At 43.5% G+C, this 27,238-nt stretch overlaps 2 protein-coding genes across 4 annotated transcripts in view; one reads left to right on the top strand and one right to left on the bottom strand.

The window, feature by feature from the left end:
- The first annotated feature begins 479 nt into the window (after positions 1-479).
- On the top strand, positions 480-17,391 carry LOC134340507 (gasdermin-A-like). The gene is made up of 10 exons (XM_063037821.1): positions 480-608; positions 4,590-4,801; positions 6,467-6,638; positions 7,517-7,664; positions 10,174-10,282; positions 12,826-12,888; positions 13,735-13,865; positions 15,675-15,849; positions 16,316-16,389; positions 17,179-17,391. The coding sequence occupies exons 2-10, from the start codon at positions 4,591-4,593 to the stop codon at positions 17,389-17,391; spliced, it is 1,296 nt and encodes a 431-aa protein (XP_062893891.1). The 5' UTR covers positions 480-608; position 4,590.
- Positions 17,392-19,114: 1,723 nt separating this feature from the next.
- Positions 19,115-27,238, bottom strand: part of rapgefl1 (Rap guanine nucleotide exchange factor (GEF)-like 1) — a 131,155-nt gene continuing 123,031 nt past the window's right edge. For all 3 annotated transcript variants that reach the window (XM_063037976.1, XM_063037977.1, XM_063037975.1), the window contains 3 exons: positions 25,914-25,978; positions 23,186-23,240; positions 19,115-20,329 (listed from right to left, as the gene is read on the bottom strand). In XM_063037976.1, coding sequence (XP_062894046.1) covers positions 20,205-20,329; positions 23,186-23,240; positions 25,914-25,978 — 245 coding nt within the window. In that variant the 3' untranslated portion in view covers positions 19,115-20,204. The remainder of the gene's footprint in view (positions 20,330-23,185; positions 23,241-25,913; positions 25,979-27,238) is intronic.

Below are 27,238 nucleotides of genomic sequence, written 5' to 3'. Positions count from 1 at the left end.
TTGAAATTTGAAAGAAATTTACTTGGTATTTTTATTTTCTAATCTGAAAGGAATAACAGCACATACTGGTGATAGTAGATCCGACTCCTTGACTCATCATTGAACTCAACACTAAGACCAGCAGTCGCTCCATAGTGTACTTATCTGAGAAACTGGGTATATCTTTTATTTGGACCCTCAGCTTTCCCCTGCCAAAGTAAGGAACTACTGCACGCAATGGAAGATGCATGAACAGATTAAATAAAAAATTGGGTGGTCTGCCCATAAGAGTTTGTGTCAGCAGAGATAATGGGAAGCAGCAGGACAAAGTTCAGAACATATTGGTTGTGGGTGAACAGCAAAAACAAACGTTGAAAGTTCCAAATGAGAAATGTGATCTGGAGGACCAGGACTGGAATTTGTCCCTTATTTGGCAATATATATATCCTTAACTGCAGGTGGCTAAGTACAAACGTATATCTTATCATTCACGTTGTTTGGGGAGGGAGTGGGACCTAGAGTGCACAGTTCACTCAATAAAGTCTTTCTGCTTGTACCATAACAGAGGGTGTTGAGATTGGTCACTGGAGGGACTCTGCTTTTGTTGGATCATTGATCTCAGTAGAAAGGTAAGTGGAGTTCAGTGGTTTATCGTTCAGCTTTGTTTAAATGTATATTCCTTTTATTTATCAGAATTAAAATCATTTTGATTTGCACTGACTTAGCAACAGGACAAGTGCAAAGACATAACGTTACAATAGATTCAGATTCAGATTTATTTATGATGTGTATATTGAAACATACAGTGAAATGCACTGTTTTCATTAAAGATGTGCTGGGCAAGTGTCACCTCACCGTCTGGCGCCAACGTAGCATGCCCACATTGGTCAGCAGAACAACAGCAACAGTAACAGAACAAAACAAGACAACAGGAAAACAAGCCCTTTTCCCACTCTTGACCCACCAACCCTCTCTCACACACACACACACACACACACACACACACACACACACACACACACACAGATGGGCTTCCAACTCCAGGACAGGCAGCCAGTCCTTGCCCCCAGACTCCCAGACTCCCAGACATCTGATGTCTAATTTCCAGCCCTTGCCCTAGACTCGCAAACTTGCAGAAATTGGGCCTCTGACTAACCCAGGACTCATCAATCAAGGGATTTTGTCTTTGAATTTAAGTTACAAAAATAAAGAAATAGTGCAAAGAAAAAGGCATAACATGGTAGTATTTAAGCATACATTGAATGCTCAGCTGTAACAGTTCAGATATAACATCACAGTGCCTTTAAATAATATACTTTTTTTAAAAATTAAGGACTAATTGTAAGTTTGTTAATTATTTCCTAACTGGAAAACCACAAACTGTGCACTACTTAATTTAACTAATATACTGTAATTCACATGAAACACTCGCTTTGCCTAGTGGCACAGGTTTTTTTTATATTATCATTACTGTATTATCCTGCTGCAAAGTTAACAAATTTCAAGGCATATGAAATAAATTGAATCCAATTGACTTTATTTCTTACATTCTTCATATACATGAGGAGTAAAAATCTTTACATTACGTCTCTGTCTAAATGCGTAATGTGCAATTTATAGTAATTTGTAATAAAGAGTATTACAACAGGACAGTCAATATAGCATAGAAATACAATTGTATCAGTGTGAGTTAATCAGTCTGACGGTCTGGTGGAAGAAGCTGTCCCGGAGCCTGTTAGTCCTGGCTTTTATGCTGCGGTACCGTTTCCCAGATGGTAGCAGCTGGAATAGATTGTGATTGGGGTGACTCGGTTCCCCAATGATCCTTCAGGCCCTTTTTATTCACCTGTCTCTGTAAGTGTCCTGAATAGTGGGAAGTTCACAACTGCAGATGTGCTGGGCTGTCCGCACCACTCTCTGCAGAGTCCTGTGACTAAGGGAGGTACAGAAATAACTCTTTACTTGACACCTTGGCTACATAGCAATAGCCAGGAAAGGAGCAACTTAAGGACTGTGCATCTTGGCAATTTGGAAGAGAGTGTATGCAAGAGTATGTACAACCATTACTGCAAAACTCTTTTTTTCTCTGTGTGTATGTGTGTGTGAGAGAGAGAGTATATTTAAACTGGAGATTGATAGGTTCTTGATTTAGTGAGGGCGTCAAAGGTTGTGGGGAGAAGGTGGGAGAATGGGTTGAGAGAGATAGTATAGCTTAATTCTGCTCATACCTGTATGCCTTATGGCTTTATGGTATGTGTGTGTGTTTGGCATGTTATAGAGTAGGTGAATACTAGATGAAGTGAACTCTAGACAGCACTGGGAAATTCAGAACATGTCAAGTTTAAGTTGGAGAGGAACAATGAAGTCTGCAACAGTTGATTGATTACACACTCAAGTGGCCAATTTACATATCTGCAAACGGCATAATACAGTGTCTGAATGAGTGAAAGAGAGAGTGAGAGAGGAAGATGAAAAGGAGGGGTAGAGGAGGGTGCAGTAGAGTAGGAGGGGAGAGAAAGAGAGACCTTACCATCAAACACACAAATAAGAGGGGAGCTGTTGTAGTCTGGCACACTGACCTCTACCTTGCTGAGGCCAGGAGCCACCTCCTCATACCCACTCCTTGAAGAGGACCCCTCTCCAGACCATCAGAAAATTGTCTCTGACACCATCACTGACCTCATCTACTCTGGAGAACACCCATCCACTGCCACCAAACTCATAGTTCCCTTATCCCGCACTGCTCGCTTCTATCTCCTACACAAGATCCACAAACTGGACTGTTCGGGTAGGCCTATGGTCTCTGTCTGCTCCTGCCCCACTGAACACGTGTTCTCATATCTCAGTTCCGTTCTATCCCCCGTGGTTCAATCCTTCCCCACCTACATCTGCAACACTTCTCATGCTCTTGATCTCCTGAGTAACTTTCAATTCCCTGTCCCTGACCGTCTCATCTTCACCATGGATGTGCAGTCTCTATACACTTCAAGAAGACCTTAAAGCTCTCTGCTTCTTTCTTGACAAAAGAACCAACCATTCCCCCTCCACCACCACCCACCTCTGTCTGGCAGAACTGGTCCTCACCCTCAACAATTTTTCCTTTGGTTCCTCCCACTCTTTCCAAACGGGGGTAGCCATGGGCACTCTCAAGGGCCCCAGCGATATCTGCCTCTTCACTGGCTCTGTTGTACAGTCCACGTTCGAAGCCTTCTCTGGTAGTACTCTCAACTCTTCCTCCACCACATTGACAACTGCATTGGCACTGCTTCGTACACCCACGCTGAGCTCGTTAATTTTATTAACTTTGCATCCAACTTCCACCTTCCCCTTAAATTGACGGTCCATTTCTGACACCTCTCCTTTCTCAATCTCTCTGTCTCCATCTCTGGAGACAAACTGTGAACCGCCATCTTTTATAAACCTGTTGATTCCCACTGTTATCTGACTATACCTCTTCCCACACTGTCTCCTGTAAAAATGCTATTCCCTTTTCTCCGTTCCTTCACCTCCACCACGTCTGCTCTCAGGATGGTGCTTTTTGTTTCAGGATATCAGAGATGTCCTCCTTCTTCAAAGAACAGGGTTTCCCTCCCTCCACTATTGATGCTGCCCTCACCCACATCTCCACCACCATTTTCCAAACATTTGCGCTCACACCATCTTCCCATCACCTTAATAGTGATGGAGTTCCCTTTGTTACACCCCATCAGACTCCACATCCAACACATTATCCTCTGCAACTTCCACCATCTCCAAAGGGATCCAACTACTAAACATATCTCTACCTTTCCCCCACACTCCACTTTTCACAGGGATCGTTCACTCCATGTTTCCCTTGGTCATTTGTCCCTCTGGCACTTAACCCTGCAAGTGGCCTAAGTGCTACACCTGCCCATTCACCTCCTCTCTCACCTCCATTCAGGGCACCAAACAGTCCTTCCAGGTGAGGCAACACTTCACCTGCGAATCTGTTGAGGTCATCTATTGTGTCCGGTGCTCCTGATGTAACCTCCTCTACATTGGTGAGGCCTGTCATAAACTGGAGGAATGTTTCGTCACACACCTCTGCACCATCCGCACAAGCTGAAATTCCCGTGGCCAAATGTTTAAATTCTGACTCCCATTCCTGTTTGGACAGGTCGGTCCATGGCCTCCTCTTGTGCCACGATGAGGTCACCTTCAGGATGGAGGAGCAACGTCTAGGTAACCTTCAACCTCATGGCATGGATATCGATTTCTCCTTCCAGTTCTCACCTGCCTATTTATTCCTCCCGGGTCCCCTCCTCCATCCCTTTCTCCTATGGTCCACTCTCCTCTCCTATCAGGTTCCTTCTTCTCCATCCCTTCACCTTTCCCACCCACCTGACTTCACCTATCACCTTCTAGCTAGCCTCCTTCCCCTCCCCCCACCTTTTTATTCTGGAATTTTCTCCCTTCCTTCTCAGTCCTGAAGAAGGACCTCAGCCAGAAATGTCAACTATTTATTCATTTCCATGGATGCTGTCTGACCTGCTGAGTTCCTCCAGCATTTTGTGTGTGTTGATTTGGATTTCCAGCATCTGCAGGCTTCTTTGTGTTTATTGAATGCATATATTTTTCTCTCATTGAAGGATGTTTAAAAAAGCGGTACAGCAACTTATAAACCAGGTTGATTCTGGAGGAGATCTGATCCCAATGACCAGTGTATACGACTCGGAGAAGTTTAAACCTCTGTGCCTGGTCTGCAGGAGAACAGGAGGCCCCTTCTGGAGAAAGGCAAAGTACAATTGCACTGAGTTCAATCTGAAGCAGATTCTGATTGACGATGACAGCTTACCCACAGGTGGGTTTCCTCTTGTTAAGTGTAAACTCATTGACTGCAAAGTTCTATCCCTGAGCCATCCATTCACATGCACACACAGCACCCAGTGTAATATCAGCATTAGTCCTCTTGGCCAATCTGCTGTCTCTAAGTTGCAGTGGCTCACAGCTAAAGCTCTTGTCCTGGTTTATAAATCTGTCCAGGATTTTCTCTTTTGTAGCACTGCCAAAATATATTAATATTTTATGATTGTTGCATGTTTTTACATCAGATCCAAAGCATTGGATCAACTTTTTTTACTGTTTGGGAAACCTCCTGTGCACAGATCTGAACACTAGTTCAGTGTCCACGTATTGTATAGGATGTAACGTAGCAGTTAACATTATGCTTTACAGCACCGGCAATCAGAAGGTCGGAGTTCAATTCCTGTCGCTGTCTGTGAGGAGTTTGTACGTTCTTCCCGTGACAGTGTGGGGTTCCTCCAGGTGCTCCAGTTTCTTCCCACATTGTAAAGATGTACGGGTTAGGGTTAGTAGGCTGCGTCGGTGCCAGGAGCATGGGACATACCAATGCTTGCAGGCCGCCTCCAGCACATCCCCAGTCTGTGTTGGTCGTTGACGCAAAAAAAATGCATCTCGCTGTATGTTTCGATGTACGTGTGGCAAATAAAACTAACCTTCCTTTCTTTCATTATATTCATTAGCGGCAAAGTATGGTGGAGGTTGCCCAAGGTCAAGAAAGATGCTTTATCTTTATTGGTAAATCTTTAACATCACATCTGTGCTAGATCTTCCTAAATACGAGATGGGTCATGGACGGAACCAACAGCAAATGTGTGCTCATTTGCCTCCCTTTGGCAGCTTGAATCATCATTGAACCACCAGCTAAGACATTGAGACTAGGTGCCAATGTGGGCTCCAGGGTCAGAATATATCTGTTGGACTGAAGGGCCTGTTTCCATATTCTATGAATGTATGACTAATTACCCTCAAGAGGACCACAGACTTGTCATAGGGTTTGGAGGCTTGTGTGCCTCAATGACCTGGAGAGCTATGTTGGCTGGAGTCAGGACCTTGCGCTTTGGCTCTTGGTAGGGTCACCCATGCCAAGCAGGTCAAAGGGTAGAGGACAGACTAAGAGTGGTCCACTGGTCCTCCAGGTTTTGGGGTTCAGCTCAGGGCTAACAACCCTGACCGGTCAAAAAAGTTGTTACGGAAACAGCAATGAAGAATCCTTCTACATCTGCGTGCGATGGTATGAACAGGCAGAGATGGTGGACGTTCATTGCTGCCCTAAACACCAGCAGCATAACGGGACATTAAAAAAAATTGACTAATTAACTCCATCCTGGCATTGTGTGTCCCAGAGCTTTCGTCTCTGGTTTGAAGACCCATGATGTGATTGGTTTATTCATTATGTGTGGAATAGCTTACTTCTCTCCCAAAGATTCAACTTTAATCAGGGATTGTTCTATTTGATCCTGATGTGCAGAGTCTGGAATATATGTTGAACTACTTTTATTGATACCTGTAACATTTGCGCTATGTGAAAGATTGGACTGAACCTCCTAATCCTCTCAGCTGCTGCATAGGGCTGCACTTTTGCGGAGAAATATTGAATGAGTCAAAGATGGGAACTCCTATTCTGTGTTTTGTGCTAACGGATGGTTCCTTTATTTCTATGCAGCTCAGCAAAATGATTTGTCCTTCCAGTTTTCGAAGTCATTAGACACGAAAGGATGTGTAGTGGTCAATAACTATCCACATATTGCAAGCAAAATGTGTGAAACCATTGTGCTGAAGGGAATAAAGCAAGTTTATGTCGATGTGCCAGAACTAGTGCAAAGCCTGGAAACACGGTAAAGTACAGTTACAAGTATATACCTGACCTGGTCACTTTTGGTTATTTATGTATGTGTGGATTTACAGGCATCTGTTCCAATGAGCCCACACCTCACAATGGCGCCCATATGACCAATTAACCTTCTAACCCGGACCTCAATGTGGGAGGAAACCAAAGTACCCGGAGCACATACAAACTCCTTACAAGCACCGGCAGGAATCGAACCTTGGTTGCTGGTCCTGTAATAGTGTTACTCTAACAGATACATCACTGTGTCATCCCAATTTTAGAAAATGTTTTTCAATGTGAAACAATTATCCTGTTCGCACAATTTCATTGTTGGAATACTTATAATTAATGCCCTTCAGATGAAGAAGAAAGTGAAGTGGTGAATTTTCATTGCACGGTACTTGGTAACAGGATTTCTAGCACATTATTAGATTAGAAAGTTGAGAATTCGTGCTTGTTTATAGTAATTGACAAACGGATGGAGAATGTTTCAAACCAAAACTCTTCACCCACCATTTCCCTCCACAGATGCTGCCTGACCTGCTGAGTTCCTCAATCAGTTTATTGTTATGTGTCTGCACTTGTTTATTTAGGAATACAGCACAGAGTAGGCCCTTTTGGCCTTCAGAGCAACCCCACAGCCATGATTAAGCCCTAGCCTAATCACAAGACAATTTACAATGACCAATTATCCTACCCGGTACGTCTTTGGACTGTAGGAGGAAACCGGAGCCCTGTGGGGAAACTCACACATTCTATGGAGTGTACGTACAGAGACTCCTTACAGAATGGTGCCAGAATTGAACTCCAGGACATCCCGCACTGTAGTAGTATCATGCTAACTGCTACGCTACCGTACATGTACATAATTCCTTTTTTTTCCAGAAAACTCGGACGTTCTTGGGAGTTCGTCAAAAAGAATTATTCAGGACATCTCTGCGTGGTTACTGAAACATTAATTTGTGAACAGCCCCTCACACTGAAGAAAGCTAACAAAAAACAATTAGGACTTAACATGACTCTCTTCGACATTGTCCCGGTAGGAGGGTAACGCTGGTTTATTTCTTTAAAAGTTTGTTGTGAGGTTTTTGCAACATAGTTTAACAGGTAAAATCAGTTCGCAAAGTTGAGACGCTATAAGGTATGAGTCAGGCCACACTTGTATTATTGTGAGCACATTTGGGCCCCGTATCTAAGAAAAGATGTACTGGCATTGGAGAGGGTCCAGAGGAGGTTCGTGAGAATTATCCTACGAATGAAAGAGTTAATATATCAGGAATGTTTGGTGGCTCTAGGCCTGTACTCACTGGAATTTACAAGAATGAGGGGGGAGCTTATTGAAACCTATTGAATATTGAAAGGCCTAGATGGACTGGGTGTGGAGAGGATGTTTCCTGTAATGGGGAAGCCTAGGACCAGAGAGCACAGCCCCAGAATAGAGAGCCACCCTTTGGAACAGAGATGAGGAGGAATCACTTTAGCGAGAGGGTGGTGAATCTGTGGAATTCATTGCCATGGACAGCTGCGGAAGCCAAGTCACTGGGGAAATTTGAAGTGGAGTTTAATAAGTTCGCGATTATTAAGAGTGTCAACATTATGGGGAGAATGGGGTTGAGAGTGAAAATCATCCGTAATGGAGTTGTAGAACAGACTTGATGGGCTGAATGGCCTAATTCTGCCCTATATGATCTTATGTTTTTATTTTCAAAAATGCTTATAGATTTGAAGCAATAATCCAGTTCACACAACCTATTTTGCACAACTTTATTATTGGAATACTTGTAATGAATGCATTTTGTGGGAGTGCATTGAATAAAATTTAGAATGCAATGACATTGAGAAATATAGGATGAGTCCAAAAGTTTGATCAAAGATGGTACCAATGTGCAAGATGTTAGTGAGGCCACATTTGGAGTAGTGTTTTCAGTTTTGGAAGCCTTAATATGGAATAAGCTGTCAGAGAAAGTGGCTGAAGCAGGTACAATAATGACTTTTATAAGACAGTTGGACAGGTACATGAATTGGCCAGGTTTAGAAAGTAATGAGCCAAACACTGGCAAATGGGATGAGCTTGGATGGGGCATCTTGGTCCGTATCGAACAGATCAAAGTTCAAAGTAAATTTATTATCAAAATACATATATGCCACCATATACTATCTTGAGATTCATTTTCTTGCAGGCATTCACAGTGGAACGGAGAAATACAATAGAATCAATGGAGAACTACACACAGTCACTGCCAAACAACCGATGTGCAAAAAGCAGACAAACTGTGCAAATAAAAACAAATAAACAGACAAATGAATAAACAAATATATATAAATAATACTGAGAACACGAGTTATAGAGCCCTTGGAAGTGAGTCCATAGGTTGTGGAATTAGTTCGGTGTTGCAGTGAGTGAAGTTATCCACACTGGTTCAGGATCCTGAGGTTGGAGGGTAATAACTGTTCCTGAACCCAGTGGAGTGTGACCGAAGGCTCCTGTATCTCCTTCCTGATGGCTGCAGCGATAAGAGAGTATCGTCCTTGAAGATGGATACTGCTCTCCTGTGGCAGCACTCCTTGCAGACGTCCAATATGTTGGGGAGGGCTTGGCCTGTGATGGACGAGGCTGTGTCCACCACCTTTCTATTTCCATTCCATGCCAGGCCATGGTGCAACCAGTCTCCACTGTGCATTTATAGAAGTTTGTCAAAGTTTTAGATGACACGTCGAATCTGCACAAACATCTAAGAATGTAGAGACTCTGTGGTGCCTTCTTTGTGATGTCATTTATGTGCTGAAGGGCCTGGTTCTGTGTTGTACAACTCTATAAAAGTTAGGTTTTAAGGAGAACCTGAATGGAAGAGTGAGGGGAGGAGGCAGGTAGGCAGAAGTCTGAATTCTATAAAAATTCTGTAAAATTTAGCAGCTGTGGATGGAGGAGGGGAAAGTATTCTGGTTGGGGCTGGCAGTTGAATTCTACAGTTGGATGGTTTGAGGGTCAGAGGTGTAGATGATTGGGAGGGAGGAAAGTGGCTTTTTTTGCAGTTGTTGCTTTCTTGTGTTCTGCGTTGCTCAGTTCGGCATTGTGGGTAAGCTCTATTGATACTGGAATGCATGGCGACACTTGCAGTCTGCCCCTAGCACATTGTTAGCTCGGGTTGGTCGTTAATACAAATAATGCATTTCAAAGAGTCATAGGTGCACATTGAAACATGTATAAATAAGGAGGTGCGAGCAGCAGTGGGGTTTGATGAAAGTTTGGATTCTGACCATCTCCCTTGACACCACACAATTTCCTTGGAGAGGTGACAAACCAGATTAAAACCCCCAGCAGAGGAAATGCCAGAAAATTCTGCTTTGACCATATTGAACTTGATCTAGGAGATGGCGCTGAAAATAGATCACTGAAATAAGTTGATTACAGAAGAGATTGTAAAAATGTGGTTCAAAACAGTTGTGCCAATCACCAATTTGTGCCTCATTAGTTTTGGAATGTGCGCCCCTGTTCTGTGTCTCAAGAGTACTTTATATCTAATGGCAACATCCTTTTTTAGGCAGGTGCAGAATATCGCCTTGCGACAGAAAGCGTACAGTGCATTCCTAAGGGTTCAGTCCTTGCCTTCAAAGTATGGGACCTCACTGTTACTAAAGATGGCACGCTATGTAAGTGATTTTAGAACTGAAACGTTTTGCCTTTATCCCTATACTGACACGTTCCTGTCTAAGGGCCACCTCGGTAACCCTGTATCAGTCCTTCCCTTCAGGGTGGCCGTGGAGCTGGCAGATCAATGCCAGAGCCTCCAGCTGATGAGGTCTTTTGATTTGCTTCCCCTCTCACCACACTAAGAATTGTCATTATTATTGGATCTGCTTTCAGAACCTGGCATTTCCCATTTAAGAATACTGGTTTGTAAATGTGCAGTAGTTAACAGAATAGCAAATAAAGAAGTCTTCACATTTCCTTTTTATTAAGCAGTGATGTGTGTATTTAATCACTAATTTTGCAGCTAAGTTGCCAGAGCTTAAAGTAATTTACTAAGACACTCAAGGATGAGGCAGTAAAGAATAAGTTATTGAACCAAATCAAGCCTAAGTTTTAAAAGACCCCTCCAACAGGGGAGGAGAAAAATAAAGAAAGAGCAGGAATAATAATATGGGAGATGGTGTGATCTGTGGGAATTTAACACAATAAAACTGTCAGCAGTTCCTCTAGAACAAGGTAAAAGCAGCATTGACCATTGTGTGGTCAAAGTTGAAAGATGTCAGAAATGCAGGAAGAGATGTTAGAGAACAAGGATGAAAAGAGACATGTTGTGTTATGGGATTGATCTGTGAGCTAGAATAAACTTGAGAGGTTGAATAGTCTCCTTCCATGTGGAAAGGGAATATGATATGGGAAATAGCCAGGCGGCCACTTGTTGATGTGAATCTAGACTGTATACAACAGGAGTGAAGCAACACTCACAACACACTGGAGGAACTCAGCAGGTCAGGCAGCATCCGTGGAAACGATGAGTCGACGTTTCGGGCTGGAACCCTTCATCAGGACTGTAGAGGGAAGGGGCAGAGGCCCTATAAAGAAGGTGGGGGGAGGGTGGGAAGGAGAAGGCTGGTAGATTCCAGGCCAGTAAGGAGAAAGATAAAGAGGTGGGGGAGGGAAGCAGGGAGGTGATAGGCAGGAAAGGTGAAGAAAGAATAGGGGAAAACACAATGGATAGTAGAAGGAGGCGGAACCATGAGGGAGGTGATCGGCAGCTGGAGGAGGGGGCAGTGTGACATTGGGATGGGGGAAGGGAGGGGGAGGGAATTACCGGAAGTTGGAGAATTCTATGTTCATACCAAGAGGCTGGAGACTATCTAGACGGTATATGAGGTGTTGCTCTTCCAACCTGAGTTTGGCCTCATCATGGCAGTAGAGGAGGCCATGTATGGACATATCTGAATGGGAGTGGGAAGCAGAGTTGAAGAGGGTGGCAACCGGGAGATCCTGTCTGTTGTGGCAGATGGAGTGGAGGTGCTCGACGAAGCGGTCCCCCAATCTGCGTCGGGTTTCACCGATGTAAAGGAGGCCGCACCGGGAGCACCGGATGCAATAGATGACCCCAGCAGACTCACAAGTGAAGTGTTGCCTCACCTGGAAGGACTGTTTGGGGCCCTGAATGGTGGCAAGAGATGAGGTGTAGGGACAGGTGTAGCACTTACGCTTACAGGGATAAGTTCTGAGTGGGAGATCTGTGAGGATGGATGTGTGGATAAGGGAGTCGTGGAGGGACCGATCCCTGTGGAAAGCGGAGAGGGGTGGAGAGGGAAAGATGTGTTTAGTGGTGGGGTCCTGTTGAAGGTGGCGGAGGTTGCGGAGGATAATGTGCTGGATCCAGAGGCTGGTGGGGTGGTAGGTGAGGACAAGGAGAACTCTGTCCCTGTTGTGGTGGTGGGAGGATGGGGTGAGGGCCGAAGTGCGGGAAATGGAGGAGATGTGGGTGATGCACCTCCCTCTTGGTTCCGCCTCCTGCTACTACCCATTGTGCTTTCCCCTATTCCTTCTTCACCTTTCCTGCCTATCCCCTCCCTGCCTCCCTTCCCCACCCCTTTATCTTTCCCCTTACTGGTTTTTCACCTGAAACCTACCAGCCTTCTCCTTCCCACCCTCCCCCCACCTTCTTTATAGGGCCTCTGCTCCTTCCCCCTACAGTCCTGACGAAGGGTTCCAGCCTGAAACGTCGACCGATCTTTTCCATGGATGATGCCTGACCTGCTGAGTTCCTCCAGCATGTTGTGAGTGTTGCTTTGACTCCAGCATCTGCAGAGTATTTTGTGTATACAACAGGAGTGTACTGGAGCCGTGCATTCACATTGGAAGCTTTTCAGGAATACTGGGATAACCTTTTTTCCAGCCAGAACAGTCCAGGATCTATTCCAGAGTCCCTACTTTTGCTCTAAACTTAATCAGTTACCCTCAATAGGCAAAGATTGACCATAGAGCTTACAGGCTCAGCAAGGTTCCATTTCACCTCAGTCAAGGTTCACAGGTTTAATTTTCTCTCCTATCTCCATTATCTGGAACAGTTCATGACTAAATGATACGTTTGACCTTCATTTAACTCCATTGAGTAAACACAGGATGATAGCAAGTTATAGGCTTGTTGCCTGCAGCACTTGAATGGTTTGCATTTTTCTATAACTCTGCGTTTTTCTTTTCTTCTCAGGTCTATCAAACCCAAAGAAGCAGAGCCAGACAGAGTCTTGGATGAGCGTGGACAGCACAGAAGGTACAGTCTCCGGTGGAGTCAGATAGAGATTATTTAAAGGATAGGCCGTGTTTCTGATAGAAACAGAACTAGAGTTGTCAAGTCAAATGAAATACAGCAGAGAATCAGGCCCTTCAGCCAACTGAGCACACAGACCGCCAACCTACAGTAATCCTACATTAATCCCATTCTCCCTGCAATCAATCAACTTGACACAGATTCTAGCATTCAATCAGGCACACTGGAGGAGATTTGCAGTGAAAAATTCACCTACTACACACAAATATTTGGGATGTAGTGCAGATGGAAATCTGGCCAGTGAACATGGGCAGCACAGAAGTTCTCTGGCGTATTCTTACACAGGGAAAGCAGGATGTCTTGCTCCCCCATTGTTTCTTATGTCAGCAAAACTACTTTATCTGTTCAGTCTAACTCTCATTTGCTTATCCAAAGTCTCTCCTTAATCTCTTCATGAGACAAAAGGTAATATATATTTTCTGTAATCCTGGCAATAGTTTTATTCGAGGATGGGATTTGCATAAAGCATTGGGGAAGGGTGAAACAACAATTTTACTTCTTAACTCCACAGAGAAATAAAGCTTCTATTACTGAGCTCTCACACACCACTGAAAAATGTGTGTATGTGCCCAGTTGCATCTCTCTTTCTGCTCCTGAGGACAGATATTCAGTTGTTTGTCTTGCAGAACATGACTACTTTTTTTTTGAAAATTGTCCATTTGAATCTCGTGGATGTCAAAGCAGTCAACACAACTACCAGGGTGTTTAAAGAAATGTCCACACCAAGTGAGCATAGGTTCTCCACACACATTTAATCTGCCAGTTTTGATTATAATGTATTTCTTCCAGTTGGTGGAATAGAAGGGTTTGGAATTTGCGGTGAACTTCAATGTCTTGATGATGGATTGAAGCAACATCTCCTGGACCTCGTGTGTCAAATTATTGAAGACTCCGAACTGCTTTCTATTCTGAGTGACGTGGTAAGAGAAGGTTTTTGTTTCACCTATCAGGGGAAAGTCACCAAAGATTGACATTAGATTTGATCCCTTTCCTGGTTTTCATTAATGGTTTATTTGTCCCAAGAGACACAGGAATAGGGAGGATATTAGGAAATACATCCAGTCACTGTCAGGTTGCTTCATGTGGAGAATCTATGAGTAGAGAACTTGTGTGTAGACAGGATTGGGTTTCTTTGCAATATCCCTCTGATAAGGTGTTGATTTTTCACTGGTCATGAAGAAACCCAGAGAAGAACAGAAGTGAGGCTTTTAAATGTGAGCTGAACTCAGCTGTAACAGGAAATCAAAAACTGCCAGTGCTGGAAACTGAAAATAAAAAACAGAGAATCTTGGATTCGCACAAACAAAATGCTGGAGGAACTCAGCATGTCAGGCAGCATCTATGGAAAGGATTAAAGGGTCGACGTTAACGTCAGCTCTTTATTCCTTTCCATAGATGCTGCTTGACCTGCTGGGTTCCTTCAGCGTTTTGTGTGTTACACTGGATTCCCAGCATCTACAGAATCTCTTAGTGCGGAGAACCTCGGAAATGCTCAACGGGTCAGGTAGTTTCTCTGGAAAGAGAACCAGAGTTAACGTCTCAGATGAATGACCCTCTATCAGAAAATGGAAAGTGAGAAAACAAAGTAGTTTCAATCTGCAGTGTTGGGGAGGTGGGTAGACAGCACAGAGGGAGACGAGAGTTCCCTGGTGAATCTGGTGTTTACGGAGAAGTTGTTTAGTAGATTAATGAAAACAGTTTCAGAGAGTGACTATCAACCTTGGGATACGTAAAGGCTGTGAAATGCAAATCACAACTGCTTTCGAGAGGCATGGTAGGGTCGCAGTTAGCGTAACGCTTTGAGGTGCCAGCAGTCTGGGTTTAATTCCTAGTGCTGTCTGTCAGGAATTTGTACCTTCTCCCCATGACCACGTGTGTTTTGTCTGGGCATTCTGGTTTCCTCCTGCACTCCAAAGATAAACGGGTTATGGTTAGTATGTTGTGGGCATGCTGTGGTGGTGCCAGAGGCATGGAGACACTAAGATGTCCATCCTTTGGAATATAGGGTATCTGATGAATCTGTTGGGACCTTCCCATCTGCACACCAGCAATTGATATAACCTCTCAGCGGTAGGTGAATTTCGATGTCAGTCTAGAACACCAAGTGAATTAGCTGTGTCTTTCATGAACATCTTCCCACATGTAATTTCTAAATGTAGTAATTAGTGCTGGGTGATGTCTCTCCATTCCCTTCCTGACTCAGTTGAGTTCAAAGCACAACCACTGTCTCTATGGAGTCAAGCTGATTATTAAACATAGAAGTGAAACTCCTCCTTTCAAAACACAGGCAGTTCAGAGTAAACATATGATGGAGAATTTAATGGATAGGCAGTGGTCACTCCACACCCAATGGAGTCAAACACAGAACTGAAGTTTCTCTTTCCAATTCATCACGGAATTTAGATCCCTCATTTGGCCCAAACGAGCTTTCCCTGAATGGGACTAATTTGTCACTCCTTTTGCCCCTTCACTGATTCATGACTCTTGCGTTATCTGGGAACTGAGCTCGGCAGTTCCCCATCAGTCCCAGTCCTGATCCTCTTTACCACCCAATAAATTTAACTCTTCAGCCAGGCTGTCTGCATACGTGTGTGGGAGGGAGGGAGGAAAGGGGCTTGTCTTCTGTGAGTCGCCTTGGGATAATCTTTCTCAGTATACATACACTGTTTAATTAACAAAACTTTGTGGTGTTAATCACGTTTCCTCACTGTCCCTCTTTCAATTCCCAGTTCTCCGATGCTTGTGCTGGAATGGACTATAACCTCTCAGAACTGAACAAACTGGAGGAAGGTAGAAGGGAAATTGGAGAAAATCTCCTGTCAATCTGGAGTGAGGAGCAGTTGAAGAATGCAGCCAAAGACCAGCTTGTTAAGGCCGTCTCCTTTCTCTTAGCAGCTTTGGAAGGTAGGGAGTCAAACCCCATCCTTCTGTGTAGATCAACCTTCCAGCGAGTGAACTGTCCCTGTATGTACCAGAGTCTTTATCAAAGAGAGTACGGGAGTTGCATATGGTGCTGTCATGAGTATGTTCTGAGACCAGAGGCCCAGACTGATCTCCCACAGATCGTGACCTCAAATTGTACCATGATAAATCAGGTTCAAAAATAAAAGCAGAACTGCTGAATTGGTATTAAGAGTTCACTGAGGGGAAAACAACTTGTGACTACAATTATGCACCAATATAGTTGATATTTAACCGTCCAAATGTGCTTAGTGCTTCATTTGAAAGGAGGCACCTCTGGCAACGTAATTCCTCACTCATCCAGCACTTCCCATTCCCACACATGGACGAGAGATTTTGTATACATCTCTGGATGCGTGGGATCCGCTCCCGACACTAGAGTAGGTGCTAACTATTTTTCTCATTTCAGATCTGTCACCAGCAACGTTGCAGCTGCTGGTGAAAAGTTTGAAGATGCAGATTCTGTCCCAGCAATTCACCCTGGTAAGACGGCAGCTGATGTCACACAAGTTACCAAACGTTGTGAGGTTACCAGAAGTTACAATGGGATCTTGATCAGCTAGGGAAAGCAGGCTGAGGAATGGAAAATGACAATCGATCCGGAAAATTCTTATGTGTTGTATTTTTGGAAAGTAGTTTTAGTAGTTAAGTTGTTTTCCTATTTTCCCCTTTGATCTTGCTTTTCCTCATTGCTAGAACATCTGCAAGGTTAGAGTGATGGGCCAAAGCCTGGAGACACAGAGACCTTTCACGGAGTTGAAGGATTGTCCACATGTGTGAGTGGAAGGGAGGGTAGGAGTGAGGAGAGTGGCTTGTTTTACTGTTGCTTGTTGAGTTCCATTTTCTTGTGTCCTGCCGAGCATTGCAGACATGCTACGTTGCGCTAGGATGTGTGGTGACACTTGCAGGCTGCCCCCAGCACTTCCTTGGGTGTGTTGGTTGTTAATGCATTTCACTCCATGTTTTAATGTACATGTGATAAATAAAGCAGAATCTGAAGTGCCACAAACCTCCAGCATTTCTGCATCCCTACTTTAATCACTCCCTCACTGGTGCTCAAACCTTAGGTTCCCAAGGTCCAAAGAACTGTAATTCCCCTCCTAAACTCCTCCTTTCCTTCAACCTTAAGTTCATCCATGATGGCACTTGTCCTCATTTGGCTTGTTCTCAAATTTTACTTGACAATGTTTTGCTAAACCACCTTACTGTGCTTCATTGTTAAAGATGCTATGTAAATCCAACTTATTGTTGTATCTTGTTGCATTTCTGAAGGTCACCACCATTCTTAATGATAACAGCCAAGTTGACCAGATACTAAAAATAGGGACCGAAAATTTCGCAGAGGATGCGTTTGGAACAACTGCAGAGATGCTGAGTGAAATTGGACTTCATCTGGAGAGAGACAGGGTCGAGAAGAAGAGGGAGCTGAGTCTCTATGAACTGTCTATTGCCTTGTGCTATCTAAATGCTCTAAGCAGCCATTGAGAAGCAGAATCAAAATGGACCCAATACCCAAATCTTGTACTTATTCTCACAGGAGCTCAGCGACGACCTTTGTGTTTTTCCAAATTGCCTTTAATTATCTGTGTGTCTCTCATCAGTACTATTTTACCAAAGGTAACATACCATCATGAACTCCTGTATTAAAATCTATTTTAAGTCCTTCTCCAATGATGAGAAATGTCCCAAACATTAAAAGAATAAAAAGGAGACAGACAAGTCCACCAAAATTTCTGATTCAGTTTGTTTGAATTTCAATTATATAATCCTGATTTGCTGACTTTTTTTTCATCATTACCAATTAATTTACAGAACATGACTGTAACTTTTATCCTATTATTACTAAATTAACTGTTGTTGTAAAATATTTTCAGTGTTTGTATACCATTTATATTTCATCCTTCCAATGCCAATACATAACTCTTGCTTGTTGACCTTGAATTTTTGGTTTTAATGATTGTCTAATGAACACATTTCCAAGTAGCCTCTTATGTTTCTATATTTAGACCAATAGAGCTGTTTAACAATCTTAATTGTGCATTATTATTATTAAAGGGTGTGACCATTAAAATGTCCATTTGTCTGTGCAGATCACTGCCTAATCACATTTGCTTTTGTATATGCCATAAGACAAAGGTGCAAAATTAGGCCATTCCATCATGGCTGATTTATTTTCCTTATTAATCTCATTCTTCTGCCTTTTCCCCATAACCTTTGACACCCTTACCAATCAAGAACCCATCAACCTGCACTTTGAATATACCCAATGACTTGGCCTCCACAGCTTGGATATTCACTGTCCAAGATTCACTACCCTCTGGCTAAAGAAATTTCTCATCCCTTTTCCAAAAGGATGTCCTTCTATTCTGAGGCTGTGCCCTCTGGTTCTCTGCATAACCTTACACTTTCCTACACTGCATTCCATCTGCCACTTCTTTGTCCATTCTCCCAATCTGTCCAAGTTCTTCTGCAGATTCCCTGCTTCCTCAACACTACCTGCCCCTCCACCTATCTTTGTATCATCTGCAAACTTGGCCACAAAGCCATCAATTCCGTCATCCAAATCATCGCCATGTAATGTGAAAAGAAGCGATCCCAGCACCAACCACTGCGGAACACCACTGGTCACCTGCAGTCAACCACTAAAGGCTAATTATTCCCACTCTGCCTCCTGCCGGTCAGCCAGTCTTCGATCTCTGCTAGTATCTTTCCTGCAATACCATGAGCTCTCACCTTGTTAAGCATGTGGGACCTTGTCAAAGGCCTTGTGAAAATCCAAATAAACAACATCCACTGACTCCTTTGTCTATCCTGTCTCAAAGAATTCCAAAAGGATTTGGCGGGCAAGATTTCTCCGTTTGAAAACCATGCTAACTTTGGCCTATTTTATCATGTGCATCCGAGTACCCTGAAATCCATGACTCCAACATCTTCCCAACCACTAAAGTCAGGCTAGCCGGCCTATAATGACCTGCCTTTTGCCCCCCCCCCCCTTCCTAGAGGGATTCCCTTGCCTCTGTCTGCTCAAATTTGAGAGGGATTTAGGATGCATTAAGAATCTCTCATCCGTGCACCGGAAACAGGAGGAAGATCAGAATAAGAAGTGGAAGGAGAGGAATTTATAGCCTCACATTCCTGTGTCTGGAAAATGACTTGGCACATATTTGTTTAAAAAATGACAATTTATTCATTCCTTAGTGCATTATCTCAGTCAAATCTGTCAGTGATTTATGTAGACAACACACAGAGGATAACAGATGAACACTGCTTAACCATCTCACTGAAATAAAATAAACCTGAAGAGAAAGCATCCTTTGTACAAAATTTAAAAAAAAGTAGAAACTATTTTCTAAATGCAATATTGAAATTAAAAACAGAAATAATTGATCAATATATTACAACCTATATTACAATGTCAAATCAAATATGGATACAAGACTAGAGATAAGCACGGCTGTGTTAGTTTAGTCTTCAAATGTCTGTTCTGTGACATGACCTGACAATGGGTAGCTTGCTGGCAGTGTGTGGGATTGCACCTAAAGCTTTTCCCAAAGGAGGCAAGAGGGATGGAAAGGATGCGAGTGTGTGCCTCCCTCATCAATGTTCAGGACCCCCTTACCCATGTCTTAGTGGCCCGGGTGAGTGAAACGAGCGCAAAGCGGGTGACCAGGCAGCCATCTAAAGCAACCGCTGCAGCGGGGAAGCATTGTGAGGAGGGAAAATGAATAAATATTTAAAAGCACATGAACGAGGGAAAGAAGGGAAACTGCACAGTGGATTCACAACAGTAATGATGTCAATTTTAACTCACAAAGCAGGGGACTGGTTTAAAACTTGCACCACCTTCTCCTTGCCAGCAGAGGGAGTCACCATCCAGGAATGAAGACCTCAAAATAGTGATCAAACCAAATCCAAAATGGAAATGAGAATATTCCCAAGGAAGGCCCATGCATATGCAGCTCCTCCCATCTGCTCCAGCTCCAGATTCTATTTCAATCCTGTTTTGTTTGATAAGAATTACCCTGTGGCTTCAATAAAGCAGTATGATAAATGATATCAGTGCACGCAATCCCTAGAGCAGCACCAGGCACCTGTGTAGTGCCGGCCCGGTATGATGTGATGAATGAGTCAGAAATGGGTCTACCTCAGGCCCAGTTGGTCTTTCATCATGGTAAGTGGATTGTTCTATATGGTTATGCACAGTAAGTCCAGATCAGCAGTGGCACAGCCACATACACTTCCAACGCCATCGACTAGCATTGCAGACTGGGAGCAGCACAGGATCAGAGGCCCCAGGGTCACGGGTCCTTGGGCTCAAGCCTGTATGAGAGGTCGTAGAGTAACTGCTGATTGTCGATCACGTGGAGTTGGCGGATGTAGGCCTTGATCTGGATGTGGTTTGCTGCTGAGTCGGACTCGAGGTCTGCGTGCAGAAGAGAGAGAAGGAAAATCTGTCAACAATAGAAGAGACTTGGTTCACCATAGCTATGCCTCCTCTGAATCCCTCCCCCCTGACTCTGAGGGCTTCTCTGTCCCCTCTGAGTCAGTGTTATTTATCTATTTATTTGCACATTAGTTGTTTGCCAGTCTTTGTTTATGTATAGTTTGTTTCATTGATTCTATTGTTCCTATTTTATTTTCCTCTGAATGCTCGCAAAAACATAAATCTCAGGGCAGTATATGGTGACGTATATGTACTTTGATAGTAAACTTGCTTGACTTTGAACTTTGAGTCGGATTGTGGATTCAAGTCCCACCCCAGAGAATTGAACAGCAAATTCCATGCCGATACTCTAGCGTAGCATGAAGGGAGCATGGCTTTCAGAATCAGAATCTGAATCAAGCTTAATGGAGAAAATGTGACTGACAACTGTCCATCCTCCTCCAGGTCTGCTGCCTGACCAACCGAGTTCCTCCAGCATTTTGTGTGTCACTCCGGATTCAGCATCTGCAGTCCCCTGTGTTTCCATGGTGTGAAGGATGCCTCACTCCTACAGCTACTGGTCCTGGGTTCAATCCAACTCATTGTGAAGGTCTTTGGGTGGAACACTGGCAGCCTGAGCCTCGTATCCACGTTCCAGCGGGGAACAGGACAATGGCTGGGCAGGCACAGAAGATGACGTTGATCCCCTCTAGGTCACTCCCTCTTTACACTGGTCCTGAACAGACAAAGCCACGCAGGCCAGGCCTTTGTGGCTCTGCTTTTCACCGAGTGGTGCATTTCAGAATCTAAATTATCCAGGTCCCTAGGAATAACACCTCGATCTACTTGAATGCAGAGTCCCTACTTGAGAAAGCACTGGGAGCCTCAGCTTACTTGAAAGTGTACTCAGTTCTGCACAGATACAGTATAACAGCATGGATTCTATGCTCCGGATAGAGGGCTGAACCCTCTGGGTATTCAGATCCCACTGTACCCACTATAAAATCTGGTTATTTCTTCTCAGCCAGCTCTAGATAAATGAATGAGGTACAGTACTGTGTAAAAGTCTTAGGCACATAGTATATACGTATATGTAGCTAGGGTGTCTAAGACCTTTGTACAGTACTGTGGAGTGAAGAGCGAGTTTATAAATCTGGCGGAAGCAAAGGATGTTGGAAATGGCAGCAGTACACTGCAAAACACAAAATTACTACAGTACTGTGCAAAAGTCTTAGGCACCCTAGCTATATTTATGTGTCTAAGACACAGTACTGTGGATTAAATAGGTAGATTTATTTATCACATGTATATTGAAACACACAGTAAAATGTGTTGTTAGCATCAAGTCGGCGAGGATTGTGCTGGGCAGCCTGCAAATGTCGCCATGCTTCCAGCGCCAACGTAGCATGCACACGACTCACTAACCTATCCACATCTTTGGAATGTGGGAGGAAGCCAGACCACTTGGAAGAGACACACATGGTCAGGGGGAGAATGTACAAACTCCTTACAGACTGTGGTGGCAGTCGAACCCCGATCTTACAGCTGAAGCTGCCAGCTTAAACCATTCAGGGAAGAGAACTCACCACTGGTACCGGGCAGGAGATGGGACATGGGCACATGTAGGAGTGTTTTCCTTCTTGACCTCATAGCAGTTCACATCCTCCCCATTACCCTCTCACAAGATTGGTCTTGAACACTACAGTCTCACGGGATAATTCTTAATGCTTTCTTAATTAGCCAGCTAACCACTTAGACCCAGAAGTTATTGCTAGTAAAATGGTAATATAAGGAGACTTCAAACGCAGGAATCTGGAGCAACAACAATATGCTGGACTCAGCAAGTTGAGCAGCATTGGTTTGAGGGAAGGAACTGTGAGTGTTTCTGACTGAAACCCTGTATCAAGACAAGAAAACTGATAACTATTATCTCTCAGCCAATCAGGAATGGGCTGTTAATCAAGGGCTTAATAGCACAGAATAAACACAAAAGATTTTGCAGATGCTGGAAATCTTTAGCAACACACATACAAAATGCAGAGTTCCTCCAGCATTTTTTGTGAGTAGGTTGCTTAATCGCACTGAAATGTCTTAAGAGTGATCACAAAAAGGCTGCTCTTCCTTGCAACAAAGCTAACGTGGGTCAAGTCCCAGAAGAACCCACTAACTAACTGGGAGAATGAGAGTTGTGCAGTTAGGCAGTGCTATGAACAAGTTTCTGGGGAGCTTGACAGGATAGGGATTGCAGGGAAGATTCTCCTGTGTAGGAAGGCATAATCTCAGGATAGAAAGATGTTTAGCTCAGACTGGGAATGTTTGGAGACCTCTACGTTAAAAGGCTTTATTGTTGGAAAATAAATTGTAACTATAATAATAAAAGTAATAAATAAATCTGAACACAAATATAAAAAGTGGTGAGAAAATTAGGTTCTTAGCTACAAGGAAATTGGAGATCCTGATCAGTCATGTCACAATATTCAATGGTGGGACCATATTGCCCTTCCTCCTTTTAAAGATTAGCTTTATTAGTCATGCGTACAACAAAACACACAGTGACATGTGTCATTTGCATCAAATGAGATCCATGAGGACCGTGCTGGGGGCAGCCTGCATGTGTTGTCACACTTCTGACTTCAACACAGCAGGCCCACAGCTCACTAACCCTAACCGTAGGCCTTTGGAATGTGGGAGGAAACCCACGCAGTCATGGGGATAACGTACAAACTGACGGGAATCAAACTCTTATCGGTGACGCCGGCGTTGTAATGCGATTACACTAACCACTATTCCCACTGAGGGTGACAGATAAATGTTCCCATAAAACCACTGTCCCTTTAGTTTTCCTGATCAACTTACTGAGCGGGCTGCTTCGATACTTCCTCAAGGTCCGGACTGCACTGGCCACCATGTGCTGTAAAGAGAGATCAACAAGGTTGGACTCAATCATTTATTATTCTATACCAAAGGTCATGATTACTTTTTTTAAATATAGTAATTACATTATTAGTGAGTAGTCCTTGCAAATTAAATTTGTCTTGCACTTTGTCAACTGTTATCTGATGACACTCCTGTGAGGGGATTTACTGAGCAGAGGTGCCATTGTCATTCCAATGGAGCATTTCCCTTCCTCAGCTTGGTCTCCAAGTTCTAACTACTGGAACGAACACATAGTACATGCAACAATACAGCACATCAAAGCACAGTGGAAGCCTGTGACAGTTGCTCTTCCCTTCTTCCCCCATTACTGCTGAGAATTCAGATTTTGTGGAAATTACAATTAACACCCAACCAAGGAAAATCCTTATGTTATATAACAGTCCACAAAGCCTGCACCCAACACAATGCCAAATTAAACTCAATCTCTTCTGGTTCTATATTCCCTATCTAAAAGCCTCTTAAACACCACTGTCATTTCCACTTCTACAAGTACCCCTGACATCCTGTTCCAGGCACTTGTCATTCTGTGCGTAAAAAAAAAAGTGCCCCACACATTAAGTGAGATTAACCCCCCCCCCCCACACCTTAAATGCAGGCCCTCTAGTATATGACATTTCTAAACTGGAGAAAAAATTTCGATTGTCTACCTTATCAATGCCCGTCATAATTCGATAAACTTCTGTCAGATCTCCCCCCAGCCTCTTGACACTCTGGAGAAACAACCCCAGTTTTTCCAATCTTTCCTTGTAGCTCATACCATCCAATCTAGACAGCAACACAGCAAACCCCTTTTGTACCCTTTCCAAAGCGTCAACATCCTTCCTGTAATGGGGAAACCAGAATTGCACACAATACTCCAAGTGCAACTGAGGCAAAATTTTATACTACTACAATGTGACTTCCTTATCTTACATTTGATGTCACAACCAATGAAGGCAAGCATATCATTCGCCCTCTTTTACCATCCTATCTGCTTGTATAGGCACTTTCAGAGTAGGACAAGATCCCTCTGTACATCAGAGTGAAACCCTGTGACAATTCTCCATCCTTTCATCTCCATTAGTGCTGAGAATCCAGTTTTGTAGAAATTACAAGTAACACCTGACTAAAGAAAGTCATTTTGTTCTGTAACAGGTGCCCAAAAAGTATTGAGAACTTGCAAATGGAATTGCTTGAGCTCTTGAAAGTCACTTGTCAAATCTGTTGAGGGAACAATCCATTTACCTGTCAGACTGAATCATCTTCCAATCTGTGAAGACACTGTGGTCAGCAGGGGACCAGACAAATAGCTTCCACCGTGAATTCCCAGAGAGGAGATCTCAGGAAAAGACTTTAGTAAAATCAATACAGTCAGACCGACACCGGTGTTCATGTCCACTGGTGAAGGGAAGTTGAGATAGAAGGATGCTCTATATTACTGATTACCATGGATGTGCACACTCAGAACACTCTGGGGATCCTACTGGTTAAGATGTCGGTGTCTTTCAGGGTTATCTCTGGAGTCTTAAAGAATTATAGCTCATTTTATCTCCTTCCTTAGATCCACAATCATTCTGGAACCAATAACTCAGCTAAGATTAATAACTCAGCGTGGGGAACTTTCTGTATTGTGTGACTCAGAGTCTGCAGTAGAAGAGAAATGTTTTCTTAAATTAATTCAATGTTAAGAGTATGAAAGCTGTCTCAGAGTTTTGCCATTCAGTGGCCTCATCTATTATTGACCAAAATATGCCTCTGGGGTCCAGTTTTACGACTAAATACTTAAATGAATTGTGACTGCCTGAAAAATCCAAACCATCAGGTGGTGGTACCATTACTCTTTGAAGGCTTCAGGAGCCTGAATAGTTTTGCCTTTCTTAATTGACTAAGTTGTAATATTCAAATCTTAGCCTCCTTCTGCTGTGTTAAGAAACTGGGCGACACTGTCAGAACACAGTTCACTTGAACACACGAGGAGGAGAATAAACAATTGTCGTTTTGGGCCGAGACCCCTCATTAGGACTGGAAAGGAAGGGGGAAGCTGCTAAAATAAGGTGAGAGGCAGGGTAAGGGAAGGACTACAAGCTGGCAGATGATGGGTGAAACCAGGTGATGGGGAAGGTGGGTTGGTGGGAGAGGGAATGAAGTAAGAAGCTGGGATGTGATAGGTGGAAGAGGTAAATGGCTGAAGAAGGATGAATCTGATAGGAGAGGACATTGGACTAGTTGTTGCAGTGTGCTGGAATATTTTCTATTTGTACATTGGGTAGTGTAACATACCAAAATATTGCCCATTCATACGTTGGGTAGTGTAATGTACCAGAATATTGTCTATTTGTAACATTGGGTAGTATAAGTTAATCGAATATTGTCAATTTGCATATTGGATAGTATAATGTGCTGGAATACTGCCAACTTGCATATTGGATGATGTAAAATGCTCATTGTCTATTGGGTAATGTAATGTATTAGAACATTGTCCATTTGGACATTAGGTGGTATATTGTGCTGGGACTTTATTCAATTGTAATGGCACTGGTGCTGAGCGGGAGTCTACAATATATTTGTACATAGGGTAGTAGATGCACTCGAACACTGGCCACGAAGCCTTTGGGCAGTAGGGTGTACCAGTGCTGTTTTATCCTGGGACAGTAATAGATGTACTCACCATTTTCTCAAAGTTCACCAGCTGATTCAGGAACGTTTTGTTTCCCTCATGTATGAAAGTCATATCTGGAAAATCATGAAAAAAATAAACACTGAAAATGCTCCATAATTACCAATAATGTGAATGTTGTGCCCTTCAACCCTTCCCAACCACCACCAGAGTGTTTAGCATTCAAATGTATTTCATTCGCTTTCAAGGTCTTTAAAATGTTGTGAAAGGTGCTATGGAAATGCAAGCCTTTGTGTGCTTTTTATCATCTAAACTCAGTGGCCATTTTATTAAGTACCTCCTGTACCTAACAAAGAGGCAACTGGGTGTATGTTTGTTGTCTTCTGCTGTTGTAGCCCATCCACTGCAAGGTTCAATATATTTTGCATTCAGAGATGCTCTTCTGCACACCACTGTTGTAACGCATGGTTATTTGGGTTACCGTCACCTTTTTGTCAGCTTGAACTAGTCTGGCATTCTGCTCTGACCCCTCTCATTAACAAGGCGTTTTCACTTATGCAACTGCTGCTCATTGGGTGTTTTTTGTTTTTCGCACCATTCTCTATAAACTAGAGACTGTTGTGCATGAAAATCATAGGTGATCAGCAGTTTCTGAAATACTCAAACCACCCATCTGGCACCAACAATCATTCCACCGTGAAAGTCACTTCTTCCTCATTCTGAAGTTTGGCCTGAACAACAACTGAACCTCTTTACCAGGTCTGCATGCTTTTATGTATTGAGCTGCTGCCACATGATTGGCTGAGTAGATATTTGCATTAATGAGCAGGTGTACAGCTGTATCTAATAAAAGTGGCCACTGAGTGTATATTGGTGAAAAGCTTCCACCGTGACCGCTGTGCAGCAGCTGGAATTCAGCTGGCCCAGCATTATTCTGTCAGTGGGATCTTGTCCCGGGCTGGGCGGCAGCTGCCCTGTTCTGCTCCGGAGGACTTCTGCAATGGACCAAGGGTCTGAACCCTTACCGCTGATTTTGCACTTCCTCCAAAAGGTCAATGTTACAGCAGTGAGTGCTGCTACCACACACGCCTGGTAACTTGCCTTCATTCTGTCTATCTTCTACCTTCACCAGATTGATTCTGGGGATGAGTAGGGATTAGCCTTAAAGGGGAGATCGAGTCTCCTGGGACTACCCTCACTGAAATTCAGAAGAATGAGAAGGGTTCTGATAGAGACATACAAATTAGGAAAGGAATAGATAAGATAGAGGCAGGAAAGTTGTTTCCACTGGTAAGCGAAGAGACATAGCCTCAATGTTCAGGGGAATAGATTTAGGATGGAGATGAAGAGAAACTGGTTTTCCCAGAGTGTAGTGA

This window comes from Mobula hypostoma, chromosome X1 (genome assembly GCF_963921235.1).
Source record: "Mobula hypostoma chromosome X1, sMobHyp1.1, whole genome shotgun sequence".
In the NCBI taxonomy this organism is placed as follows: domain Eukaryota; kingdom Metazoa; phylum Chordata; class Chondrichthyes; order Myliobatiformes; family Myliobatidae; genus Mobula; species Mobula hypostoma.
This window is presented reverse-complemented; position numbering and strand designations above follow the sequence as displayed.